The 12705-nt window shown below is 55.3% G+C and overlaps 3 protein-coding genes across 3 annotated transcripts in view; 1 reads left to right on the top strand and 2 right to left on the bottom strand.

Annotated features, from left to right (window-relative positions):
* Window positions 1-4246, bottom strand: part of RHOA (ras homolog family member A) — a 46441-nt gene extending 42195 nt beyond the window's left edge. The window contains exon 1 of the mRNA XM_045856512.1: window positions 4049-4246. The gene's annotated coding sequence lies outside the window, so the exon portion shown is untranslated. The remainder of the gene's footprint in view (window positions 1-4048) is intronic.
* A 221-nt stretch (window positions 4247-4467) lies between these two features.
* Window positions 4468-7665, top strand: TCTA (T cell leukemia translocation altered). The gene is made up of 3 exons (XM_045856513.1): window positions 4468-4894; window positions 5243-5297; window positions 6329-7665. The coding sequence occupies exons 1-3, from the start codon at window positions 4672-4674 to the stop codon at window positions 6369-6371; spliced, it is 321 nt and encodes a 106-aa protein (XP_045712469.1). The 5' UTR covers window positions 4468-4671; the 3' UTR covers window positions 6372-7665.
* Window positions 7666-7980: 315 nt separating this feature from the next.
* On the bottom strand, window positions 7981-12590 carry AMT (aminomethyltransferase). The gene is made up of 9 exons (XM_045857233.1): window positions 12368-12590; window positions 12105-12272; window positions 11589-11669; window positions 10642-10773; window positions 10171-10249; window positions 9726-9871; window positions 9460-9640; window positions 8928-9083; window positions 7981-8827 (listed from the first exon to the last, which is right to left on the bottom strand). The coding sequence occupies exons 1-9, from the start codon at window positions 12455-12457 to the stop codon at window positions 8649-8651; spliced, it is 1212 nt and encodes a 403-aa protein (XP_045713189.1). The 5' UTR covers window positions 12458-12590; the 3' UTR covers window positions 7981-8648.
* Between the last annotated feature and the right edge of the window lie 115 nt (window positions 12591-12705).

Genomic DNA, 12705 nt, shown 5'->3' with positions numbered 1-12705 from the left:
TTAACTTCCCAACATTTTTATTATAAAAATTTCCAAACACACATCAAAGCTAAAAAAATTTTACCATGAACACCTGTATCCCTACCACCTAGACTACCTGAACACTTAAATGACTTCCTTAGTCAAACTATATTTTATTTTCAATACAGGCATTATAGAGAAATAGCAGGCTGAACAGCGACTGTCAGAAAAACCAATGGTTTCAAAAAAAATAGGTCAAAGAAATATTAGGAAATACTGACATTTTTGTCAAAAATGATCAGTATTAGCTCCTTTTATTTAAAGTCAGATGTATCCCTACTCTTGGTGAACAACTCCATTTATTTGTTTAATACCAGATAATAGTACTCACCTGCTAAGAGCGAAAATTCTAATTTCTCACCTCAGAACAAATCTGACGAACTTCCCGCATCCTAAAGGCCCTACATGATCTGGTCCCTGACCACCTCTCCAATTTCATTTTATCTCCGACTTTTCTCTTCACTCTACTCTAAACCAATATCATCCACTGTTTATGTCCTTCTCTTTCTCTTCGCTTGACTATTAAGACACTATCATAAATATGCTTAAATATATTTACTTTACCCATCCTCTTAAGGAAAAAAAAAAATCAGCCCTGGCAGGGTAGTTCAGATGGTTGGAGCATCATCCTGAACACCAAAAAGCTGTGGGTTCGATCCTCGTTGGGGCACCTACCGGAGGAAATGGATGGATGTTTCCTTCTCATATCAATGTCCCTCCCAATCAATGAACATATCCTCAGGTTAGAACTTTTTTAAAATGGGGAAAAAAAATCAAGCTCAATTTGGTACAAACTGCAAACTGGTGCAACAGAGTGTATCTTGGGGTTTTTCTGGCTGGCCTTTTTTTTTTTTAGGACTTTATTTTTAGAGGGGAAACAAGGGAGAAAGACAGGGAGAAAAACATCAAATGAATCAGTTACCTCCTGCATGCCCCCAACTGGGGACCTGGCCAGCAACCCAAGCATGTGCCCTGACCAGGAATTGAACTGGCAACCCATCGGTTTGCACACCAGCCAGGGCTCATATTTCAATGATTATTAGCTATAAAAATGTCTTCAGAATCATCTGGATGAAGCACCAATAAACTCAGACCAACGTGCAGAATAGAATGAGCAGCTTCAATGCCTATCTGATTTTCAGTCACATGACTACCATAATTATGAGTATACAAGGCCTTCACTTATTACTTCAGCCCCACAGATTAAAAATGAGTCACCTGAAATAGAAACACTTGAAAGAGGAATTTTACAGTAATTCCTCACTTTAAACTGTTTTTGAAAACTTTAATTTATTAATCTCACAAGTACTTAAGAGTGAGCATGGCCCCAAAGAACAGTATAATTAAGACACATCACTACAAGTTTAAAATTTAGTTACATTAATGGGTACGTACAGACAGACCCAGTTCCACTGGCCAGGTGAATAAAGGGATAAACTGAGTGGCAAGGTAAGATGAAATACTTAGGGACCTTTTAAAACTACAAATATGTGATTAAAATCCAGCAACTGTGGACCATTTATCATTATCACTAGTAGGTAGCCATAAAGCAATTAAACCCAAGGTGCTGTCTACAGAAGCCCAGCAAGCCCAAATCAGTTCTCTTAAAACTTGAAATATAAGTCTTTCTTTTGACTACTTAACATAAACCTCACAGCTCTAGGACAAATAAGACCCAAAGTAACAACCCACTTCCTCCTCCTGTCACAGCCTCGACTCCACCCCACAGACAGGAAACACCTGAAGATCTACCTGTTTTCACTTGCCTGATAACTTACAACCCCGTATGACCAGGATAAACTTTTAAAAGGAGTTAGCTGACAAAAAAGGAATCAGTACTCCAACAAAACTACTACCATACAAGGAACTATTTACATGATACATGTAGTTTCTCCCCATCCTACCTCAAATCAATAGTCAAAAGAGCCAGAGTAGTCCTGGCTGGCATAGTTCAGTGGATTGAGCGCGGGCTGCAAACCAAAGTGTCGCAGGTTCGATTCCCACTCAGGGTACATGCCTGGGTTGTAGGCCATGATCCCCAGCAACCTCACATTGATCTCCACCCCCCCCTTCCCTCTCTCTTAAAAAGAGCCCGAGTTGCCTAACAACATCTTAGCCTGACTTAATAATTGTTAGATTTGGAGCAGGGGAGTCTGGGATCCCTGTGGAAGAAGTTGGTCCCTCAAAAGACCCAAAACCTAAAGCCAGTATTAGGGCAGGCAGGGACCCTGTACATGCACTTGCCTAGTTCAACCAACTGCTTCAGGACCACCCACTTACAGAGAGGAGAGTGCTTTAGCCAAAAAACTGAAAGTTGTTTGGAAAACAAATTTTTCAGATTTCCCCAATACATATAAAATCAGCAGTAATAAAAGGATACATAAAAAGAGAAAACACTGGAATAAGCTCTAAGTCCTGAATTTTAGCTGATTCTTAGCAAGCAGTTTGGGAGCACTTGGAGAGTGCCTCACGGAGAAGAACTGTGGCCTGCACCTGGCTAGACCTAGCCAGGTAGTTAGACTCGAGGTAGTTGTCTCTGAGACTCAGTTTCCTCCTCCGCAAATGAGGTTGGGCCCACACAAATCCTGAAGATTCCCTTCACTGCTACAATTCTGGATCTATGAAAAAGTCGGTGGATTCCCGCTCTCTTCTTCCCTCCACTGCAGATCCTTGGGAACAGAAGCTATAAATCTGGGTTAGACTTTGACTCAAAGCAAGTTCCTCCTTACACATTTTACATCCCCAAGAACCACCAGTGCTCTACAAAAGTAAATGGAACTCCTCTCCAGTGAATTTACCAAGAGAGATCCTTCAATGAGCTACTCTCCACAATGAAGAACTCGTCTTGTATATTCAGCCCACACAATGTTAACTTGTGCCAAATACTCAAAACAATTATTTGTACCAATTGAGCCATGTCTGTAACAATCACGCAACTGTACACACACACACACGTTACACATTTGGGTGTGTGGCACTAAGTGGTTGAAAATTTCTCACCACGTACAACATGGAAGAATTTTTTTTAAAGTATGTTTTTCCCTTCCACGCCTGGCGGGGAGAAATAATCTGATTACACACCCGCAAGTCGCCTCCCTCAAAAGACTGTCAAACACACACACACACACACACACACACACACACAAGTCACCAACAGAGGTTCAAATTTTAAACCAGGATCATTAAAAAACACAAGTAGAACCAACTCTGAAGTTCAAAGAATGACAATTTTCCACCATAAACTACTAAACATGATTCTGATCAAATCAATTTGAGTGCAAACAGTGCTATTTAATGAAGACGATTTGTAACTGGGTCCATTCGATAACTAAGGACAGATGTTTAGGTGATTCCTAATCAAGGCAGTGACTCAGACTAAGCAAAACTGCAAATTAATGCTATTTTGAGGAAACACAGTTTAAATTACTAAAATCATGAAAAGTGTCTAAAGGCTAGTTCTGTTCTGTGCAATACCGAAGAATCCTAACCCTTAAGGTTTCAGTACTATCTTCTACTTAACACAATTTCTAAAAATACTGCATGAAGAAAATTACACCCAAACCATAACTGGACTTCACCCAGTATAAATCGGTGATTCACGTTTCACGTTAAATGTAAAAGCCAAAATGGAGTTGTAAAGAGTTTCTTTCCCGTTTCAACTCCGATAGCCACGCGCGCTTCGCAGCGGCCGGCTGCACCGCCCGGCCCGGAGCCTCCGCCCTGCCGGGCCGGGAGAGAGGAAGCGCCGGGGACCGCCGGCGGGCAGCTTGGGCTCCACCAGGCCTGGCCGGGCGGGGGAAGGGGCGCGGGAGGCCGCGGGGCGCGCTTCCGGGGACTGAGCGGGCGGGGCCGCCGCTTCGGGGAAAGGGGCCGGGGCCCGAGTCAGGGTCAGGGCCCAGGGGCGACCGGCCTAGAGCAGCAGGTGGGGCGCGGCCGCGGCGGGGCGGCCGGCGGGCGGGCGGGCAGGCGGGCGGAAGAGTGCCGGGCGGGCGGGCCCGGGGCGCCTGGAGGAAACCCTCTCACTCACCTCAGGCGACGGCTCCGACTCTGGCCTCTCTGCGCCGAGGACGCTTGTCCGCGAGTCGCAAACTCGGAGACTAGAGCGGGTGTCCGAGGAGGCGGCGGCGGACTAGCGAGGGAACCGACGGAGGACGGCGGGCGGTGGACGGCGGGCGGCAGGCAGCGGGCGGGGAGCGCGAGCGAGCGAGGGCGGGCGGTGGCGGGAGGGCGGGGAGCGACGTGCGCGCCCCCGCCTGCCCAGCGGGCTCGAGCTGGCTCTCGTCGCGGCCCCGCGCACGCACGCGGACTCACAGCTCCGCCACGATTGCTCAGGAGTGAGGCCACGCCCTAAAAGCAAGGCGCTTAACCAATAGTTGCAGCCTCGTGAGGCATCACGGGAACTCAAGGGCTATAAAAGACCTGGTTTCTATTTTGTGCTCCTCGAGTCACTCATCCTTTAAGTCTGGGTGGGGCTGGGTGCGCGTGCGCAGTTTTAATACTCCTCCCAAACTGCCAACTCTTCGCGCAGGCGAGTTAGGCTCGTTTTGCCTCTGTTTACGCGTGCGCCTTAACCGGTTTGGCCCCGGAAGACCAGACGCCTGCGCAGTGGGGACTGCGGTGACAGTCCTACGGGTGGGGCGCAGGCCAGTCATGGCGGAGTCTTGGTCTGGGCAGTCCTTGCAGACTCTGCCGGCCACGGTGCTGGGGGCTCTGGGCGCCTTGGGTAGCGAGTTCCTGCGGGAGTGGGAGGCGCAGGACATGCGCGTGACCCTCTTCAAGTTGCTGTTGCTGTGGTTGGTGTTAAGTCTCCTGGGCATCCAGCTGGCTTGGGGGTTCTACGGGAGCACGGTGACCGGGCTGTATCACCGCCCAGGTGAGGCTCCCCACCAACCTCCGTGGACTGGCTGCCCCCACGCCCACTGGACTGTACCATTGGCCTCCCCAGGACCCCCTTAGACCACCACTGGTCTCCTAAGAACCGTATCGCACCTTAAAGCTGTACTCTGACCCATGCCAACATACCATATCACTCAAACTTCACCAGTCCACCCATAACATTATAATTCTCCTTTTGAACCCTCATCAGACAAAACCACTAGTTGCTTAGGTCCCCCGTCAGACTCTCTACCAGATACCACTAGCCTCTAACCTGACCTGGGCTGCTGCCTGCTCAGATCCCCAACCCAGCCCCCTGCAGCTCTGGATGTGTTCCTGCCCCCAGGTCTGGGCGGCCAGAACGGATCCACACCTGATGGCTCCACGCATTTCCCTTCGTGGTGAGTAAATCTGTTCCCATCTCAACCCCGTGCTGGGCAGACAGGGGGACACTGCTATGCTGGGGGTGGGGGAGGGGAGATCTCGGGGTAGGAGTCCTCCCGCTTAGTGGCCTTTGCAGCAAGCTGCAAGACCTGCAAGTAGAGCTCATATTTCAAGTGACAAGGAGGTCTGAACAGTTCATCAGTTTGCTGTTCAGCAGCCTGTGAGGGTAGACAGTGTTATTCACAGCTTCAGAGATGAAATGGCAAGCCCCTCAGTTGGAAAGGCAGGAGTCCCTGTCCTTTGTGCACTGCCTGGCCTCGGCAGGGTCAGCCTTCTCATCTGTAAAACACGAACTCAGTAATCAGGGCATTCTGTCAGCTAATTTCTGAGCTCCTAGCACATGGCAGGAGCCAGAGAACAAGAACAACCCAGAACCTGCTTACAGGGGCAGCCAGGCATTTGAAAGGAGAGGGCAGCAGTGCAGGGACGACGGTGGTCCGAGGTTTCTCTCCAGAGGGGCACTTAAGCTGAAGGCAGACCAGGGGTGCTAAAGTGTGCCAGGCAAAGAGAATGACTAGAACAGGCCCAGAGATGAGACCAAGGGTGACAGGTTAAGGAATAGACAAGGCTGTAGTGCTGGAGCTCAACCATGAAGGTGTGGAGGGGCCTGCAAAGCCCTAGACTTGTGGGAGCTATGAGAAGACTCAACCATGATTAGACCATGGCCCAATGTAATTGGCCTTTTTAGCTGCCTGCCTTGTGGCAAGTACATAAAGGGGTCTGACAGAGAGGGCAAGAGGCTAGTTAGGAGACCTGCCACTGCCCATGTTTTTTCGGGCAAATGGGGGATGATGGGAGTGCCACCAGGAGGAGAAACGAGTCTGCAGGGGAAAGGCGGTGGGCCCACCGTGGGCTGTGGGAGCCCAGCAGAGGTTTAGGTTGTAGGAAGCCCCACTCAGCCTCTCTGACAAAGCTAGAGAGAGCCATTCTCAGGGACTGTTGTGCTGCCCGTGGAATAACCCCTCTCTCTTCTCTCCATCACTTTTAGGGAAACAGCTGCAAACGAACCTCTCAAAACCCACAGAGAATAAGGGAAGGCAGCAGAGGGGTCTCCAGGGACATCGTCGGGTCTGCTGGCTCCCACACTGGGTTCTACTGCTACCCAGACCCCAGGGATGACTGCAGGGGGGTCAGGTTTGGGAGGCAGGGAGTACTCCAGTACTCACGGGGTTGGGCCTCCACTGCCCTTGGCCTTTCCTCCAGCAGCCCCAGGCGTTGGGCCAGTAAAGTGTTCGCCTCTGCCCTGATCCGGGTGCCTTAAGGAGAGAATGCTGCTCCTCCTCTCTCAGGGGTCAGTTCAGGAGAAGCCTCCGGGAAGGCCAGCAGTCCATTTTCTCTCTCAGCTTTTCCTGCCCCCCCTCCCATCCCCCTGGGATGTGAGCCGATAGAGACTTACCCCCCTGAGAGGAAGCCTGAGGTTGACCGGCTCTGGGATTTGTAAGGGAAGTCCATTTTCCCCTAAGCCCTAGGTTTTCCGAATTTGGTTTTGCTGTTGTTGGCGGGGAGCCAGGAATCTTGGCCTGGACACAACCTTATACTCTGTGGTTACTTGCTCGGCCAGTCAAGTATAAGACAGTGGGCAGCTGGCACCATCCAGACATGGAGGCACCAAACACCCACCTTCTTGGCCCACTCAGAGCTCTCCTGGTGTGAGCCAGACTACAGAAATTATCTTATTGTGAGCATCATACTCATATTCCTCTCAGTTCTTCTTGGAGGGAAACCGGGTGCCTGAACAAGGCTGAGCCCCAGGGGGGACTTCCCACCTCCACCCCCACCACTTAAGTGCCCATGGGGTTGTGGGTCTGTAGCCTGCCCCCTCCGAGAGAGTCTAGGCAGTCAGTGCAGGGCAGCCCCGTGCTGCCCTGCAGCCCCATCACTTCCCATGCTGACCTGGAACCACAGGAGCTTCATCCGAACAGGGACTTGGCTCCTCCCCACCAGCACCATCCGCACTCTTAAGAGTGCAGAGCCGCAGCCTGCGCGGGCACGCCACTTCCAAAGGGGTGGATGGCAAGCGCCAGTTCCTGAAGGCAGTGTGGCCCTAGGTCCGTCTCCCTCCCTGTGCTTCTGCCTGCTGTTCCGTCTGATGTCGCATTTCCATCTGGCAGCCTTTGCCTAGATCGTCCGCGGCAGAGGTGCGCAGGGAGTGGGACTCCACTGAGCCCTGGCGCGGGCACTTACAGCAGAGGGGCCTTCCGGCTGGCAGGATGGTGGTTTTGCCGCCCAGGTCCACCCACTGACACCACCACCACCACACAGTCAGGGTCTCCTGTTCCTCCCCGGGCTCAGCTGAGGAGGCGGCTTATTAAAGATGGAAGTGCATCAGTTGTGTGGTCATTCGGACAGGACAAGGGTGTGCGTGCATGCACAGGGGAAACTGGAGAGAGAATACCCCAGGGGCTATTGCCCCTCGGCACCCAGAATTTAACGACTGCCGTGTTGGGGAGCTGCTGCCAGCCTTGCCAGGAGCAGTGCTGGGTGCCCAACACAGGCACTGCCCTGTTCATCCTTACAGACCTGCCCCACTCGCGGAGAACCACTGAGAGCCCGTCTCAGAGGCCAGAAAGGCCAGCATTGGGCCGGCACCCCAGGAACCCTGTGGGCAAAGGGTAATGAAGCTAGACTCTGGCCAGCAAGAAGGAAGGAAGCTTGTTTAATGTTTTTCAGGAGTCAGTGGAGTCCAGTGATGGGCCGCAGGGGCGAAGGTCAGCCCAGGGTGAGGCAAGTGCAGGAGCCCTGAGGCCCAGAACAGGTGGCGAGCCCGGCGTGGTGTGCTGCTGGGCCGACTTGAGAATGTGGAAGAGTGAGTCCACGCACCCTTGGTTCACACGCAGGCACGGCAGCCCTCCCGGGCCAACCCCCTGTGACTCACTCCTGCCCAGGGAGAGGCAGCCGTGTGCGTTCATGCAAAGTCAGCTGGAGGAGGTGGCCCCAGGTAATGACCCTTCGCAGCGTGAGCAGCTGCGGTGAGGTAGGTTGGACAGGCGTTAGCCTCCCAAGGGAGAGCCTTTGCGGCACAGCCAGCACCTGGCGGAGCGGAAGTGCCAGGGCTGATGCTTCTCACAGCCCTCCGGCCGGCAAGAGCGGGGTCCACGGGGCCGTGGGCTCAAACAGAGAATTAGGTGAGCTGGTCCATCACTGAGAAATTGGTCTTGACATTGAAGTGGCACAGGATGAGGTGGTGGGGCTCCCCTCAACTAGCCCCCTGCGCCCTAGCCCCCCACCCTCCGGTGTGTTCTGCCTCAGCTTCCTGCCTAGCGCCTTGTAGAATGCCCTCCAGCAGAAGGCCTGGGCCCAGGCCATCCTCACTTGAGGGTATAATAGCGTGTGGGCACAAAGGGCATCTTGCTGACCACAGCCTTCTGCTGCTTCCGCCGCACCTCCACCAGTAGCGGGGTACCGGCCCGACTGTATTCCAGCGGCACGTAACCCATCGCCACATTCTTCTTCAGGCAGGGTGACGGAGAGCCACTGGTCACAGTGCCTGTCCAGGCAGAGGCCACGTGTCAGCACCGCCCTGACAGGCCGGCGCCCCACCCCCTGGGGAAGGGGCGAGAGCTCTCCAGCCTCTCTGATGCACCTACCAATCACGGTGCCCTCCATACTCAGGACGGGGCTGTGCGCCCGCATAGGGGCCCCCTCGCACACGAGCCCCACGCGCCTCCGCTGCACCTTGCCCTGCAGCTGGGAGGCGATGACCACAGCTCCGGGGAAGTCCATGGCAGCTCGGCGGCGCTTCCCTGCAGCGTGACACACCCGACATAAGCCACAGGCCCGTGGGCCCCCGGCCACAGAAGATCCTATCTACACGGGCCCCAAGTGACATCCATCAGCACCGAGGCCCCTTCACTCCAACTCCCATAGGCCCCGTTCCTTCCTTGCCATGTGGCCAATCGGCCACCCATTTCCTTCCCCCAGTCTTGGAGGCCATGCTGCTCATCTCAGCCTGCTGAGGGTCCTCAGCATCTGATGGGCACCTTCAGGGAATGGAGGCTTGGGATGGCTGAGTCGCCGGCTCCAGGCTCTCCAACCCTGGGGGCAGTCACAGGCTGGCAGGTCTCACGAAGGGCCGCCCCTGCCTTCGGGATGCCGTCCCTGAGTGGCAACCCGACTCACCCAACGTCCAGCTGAGGCTGCCTTCCACAGGTGTGGTGTGCTCGTCGATGTCGCTCCCGTACAGACAGAGGCCTGCCTCCAGACGCAGGCTGTCCCGGGCCGCCAGCCCTGCCAGCTTCACCTCTGGGTTTTCCAGCAGAGCTGTTGCCAGGCGGACTGCCCCTGCTGCTGGCACGGAGATCTGCGTGGGACAGCCGGGAGTGGGCGGGATGCTGGCCCGAGTCCTGCGCCCTGCACGACCGCCCCGCCCCCACTCGTTGACGCACCTCCACACCATCCTCTCCTGTGTAGCCACAGCGGGTCACGCGGCATCCAGACACACCAAACACCTCCATCACGGCACTGGTCATGAAGGGCAGTTTCCTCAGGTCATCTGCCACGCCGGCCTGGAGCACCTGGGCTGCTGTGGGACCTGGGCCCAGGGAGCCAGTGACCAAGAGTCCAGGTCCCAAGGCCCCTCAAAGCTCGACTGCAGCCCTTACTCAGGGACCGGAGCAAGTCCTGAGCAAGTCCTCCACTGCGGGTGGGAACAGACGCTCTTGCTCAGCCCGTGGAGCTTTGGGGCCAGCACGGGGAGGGCATGACACCCGGCTTATGGTATGACATACAAATCTCACACCATCCACACCTTCCTCCTGGTACAGCCTCTGCTAGGCCATGGAAGAAGCCAAGAAGGCCAAGGTCAGCTCCAACCCCAGCCTGGCCGCTCACCTTGCAGGGCTAGCAGGGCATTATCCACCACCTCTAGGCCCACGTCACTGCCTGTGTTTTGAAGCTCCCTGACCTTGTCCTAAATGCAAAGACAGAAACACACTGGCGTCTGGGACCATTCCCAGGTGCTGCAGATCTGGGCAGAGCAGGATGGCCCTCGTCTTACAAGGCCCTGTAACTAAGTGGTGGGGATGGCCCAAGCCCATGTCAGCCAGTTCTAATCCCAGGCTCCAGCCCTCCACCCTCACCAGAGGATGCTGACCCAGGGCCCGAGGTCAGCTGCGCCTTCCCACCTCCCCCACCCCTCTCCTAGTGAACCCTGGCATGCCCCAGGGAGGGTCATTTTGGCCTGTCGTTCACTCACCCAAGAGAGCTATTGTCTGGGCCCCTTGTCCAGGTCTGTCCTGGACAGTGGGGACACCGTTCTGTGAATACGGAAGACGGGGTGCCTAGAACACAGAGGGGCTGTACCTGCATGAGGGCCAAGTCCTTGTCCCAGCAGCCAGCGTTGGACACCACATACAGGTGCCCCTCAGAGGTGTTGGTCACAATCAAGTCATCTAAGATGCCCCCAGCTTCATTGGTAAACAGCGACAGTGTCCCCTAGCACCAAAGTGGAGCAATTTTGCATCCAGGTCCAGGAAACCAACATCCAGTGTGAGTCAGACACACCCCTGGGCCCGCTCGGCCTCCGCAAGGTCATGAACCCTCCTGCACAGGGCTAGGGGGGCGGTGCAAGGAACAAGGCTGGGGCACCCCAGGGGCCTGCCCAAGCCCATGGTGTTTGATCCTCGTGTACTGAGAATGTTTTCAACCCTCCTCCACCTGCGGGACCTCCCTGAACTAGTAGGGGGCCTGCACCCCTCCCCACTCAGCACCCAGAGCCCCATCTCACACGTGTATTCACGATACCTGGGACTGGCTGCCTTTTCCCACCCAAACCCGGGACAACCCAGTCCCTGCTCCAAACCCAGGACAGAGAGCTTCAAAGTCCACCGTGATGATTTCAAGAGCTCCACAGCAGCCATGCCCGGAGACACTGTGAGGCCAGCCTCAGCCTCCCCACTGGATGGACCAAGAGCCTGGAGTTGAGAGCTCATGTGAACCACCTGAGGCTCTTTCTAAACTACAGCTTCTGGTTCAACAGGCCTGGAGCAGAGCCCGAGGGTGTACTCCTGACAAGCTCCTAGGTCATGATGAGTCTGCTGTGTTAGGGACTACACCTTGAATTGCAAGGGGAAGATCACAGAAAAGGACACGAACCTGGGCTTCTGGACATGACTTAGGGACTTCAAGCCCCGAGACTGCAGAGTTGTGTCTGAGCCATCACTGTGCCCTCAAGCCCCACGACGGGGCTGAGCCCATTTGCCGGCTCACGGCGAAGAACACTGCATTGAGCAAAAATAAGAAGGGCCCACCTGGTTCGGCCTCAGCTCTGCAATGTCTCCAACCACTAGACTCTCCATCAGCTTCACCCGGTCACAACCATGTATCTTGGTCTGAGAAAAAGATCAAAAGCCTAAGGACACTGTGACCGTTTCCGAGCTGGAAGCCCACTGGTCAAGGAGGCATCCTCCCTGCCGTGCATGGCACAGTCCAACCCAGCCGCAGGGACCAGCTTGTGGTTCTGCAGGTGGCAAAGACTCCACCTTCTGGTTTCCCCACATCTGCCAATACAGGAGGGGTGCCAGCCTGGAAAACCCAGGACATTGGGGCATACCACTAAGTGGGGGCAGGCTGGAGAGATTAGAGAGGAGCCGCTCGCCGACCCTCAGAATTCATTTCCTGCAGGCCACAGTCTGTGACACTCCTGAGACCTCCAGCTCTTCCGAGAGGGCGGCCCTTGGATTCCAGCTCCCAGCGAACCAAGCCGAAGGCGGCACCGCTGCGCACAGGGAGGAGGCCCTGGAGCCCGGCGCGCTCCCCCGGCTCACCTGCAGCATGTGGGACACGTCAAAGAGCGAGCAGTGCCGCCGCGTGTGTAGGTGTGAGTCAACGTGGCGGTCCCGGTACTGCACGGGCAGGCTCCAGCCCGCGAACGCTACCATCTTCCCACCGTGGGCCAGGTGGAAGTCGTAGAGCGGTGTCCTGCGGAGCACGTCCTGTGGGCGGCCAGGCTCAGTGCCACCGGGACCTCAGCCCCAACCTTCCCCCACCCTCCAAGACTGGCGCCGTGCCCCAGCACCCTGTGTCCCACCTGTGTGTCACTGAACCGACGGCCCGGGACCAAGGGAAGCGCCTGCCCACGTAAGCCCAGGCGGGCCACCATGCTCACTGCCCGCTGCATTGTGGCCTGCGACCCGGTGCAGCCAACGCACAGGGGCTACCACTCTGTCAGGCACGCTGGGAGATGTAGTCTGCGTCCTGGTCAGCCTAGTCTCTCTCCCACAAAGGGGATCAGAAAAGGGGCGGGCAGCCCCGAGGGCAAGGCAGGCGGGGCTCTAGCTCCGACTGTGCGGGTGTACCAGCAGCAGGGAAACAGCCCCAGGCACTTTCAGCTGACGAGGGCAGGTTGGAAGTTCCCAGCCCAGTCAA

The sequence above is a fragment of the Phyllostomus hastatus genome, unplaced genomic scaffold, assembly GCF_019186645.2.
Source record: "Phyllostomus hastatus isolate PE091 unplaced genomic scaffold, TTU_PhHast_1.1 phas_scaffold_129, whole genome shotgun sequence".
Classification (NCBI taxonomy): Eukaryota; Metazoa; Chordata; class Mammalia; order Chiroptera; family Phyllostomidae; genus Phyllostomus; species Phyllostomus hastatus.
The sequence above is the reverse complement of the archived record's forward strand: the minus strand, read 5'-3'. Positions and strand labels throughout refer to the sequence as shown.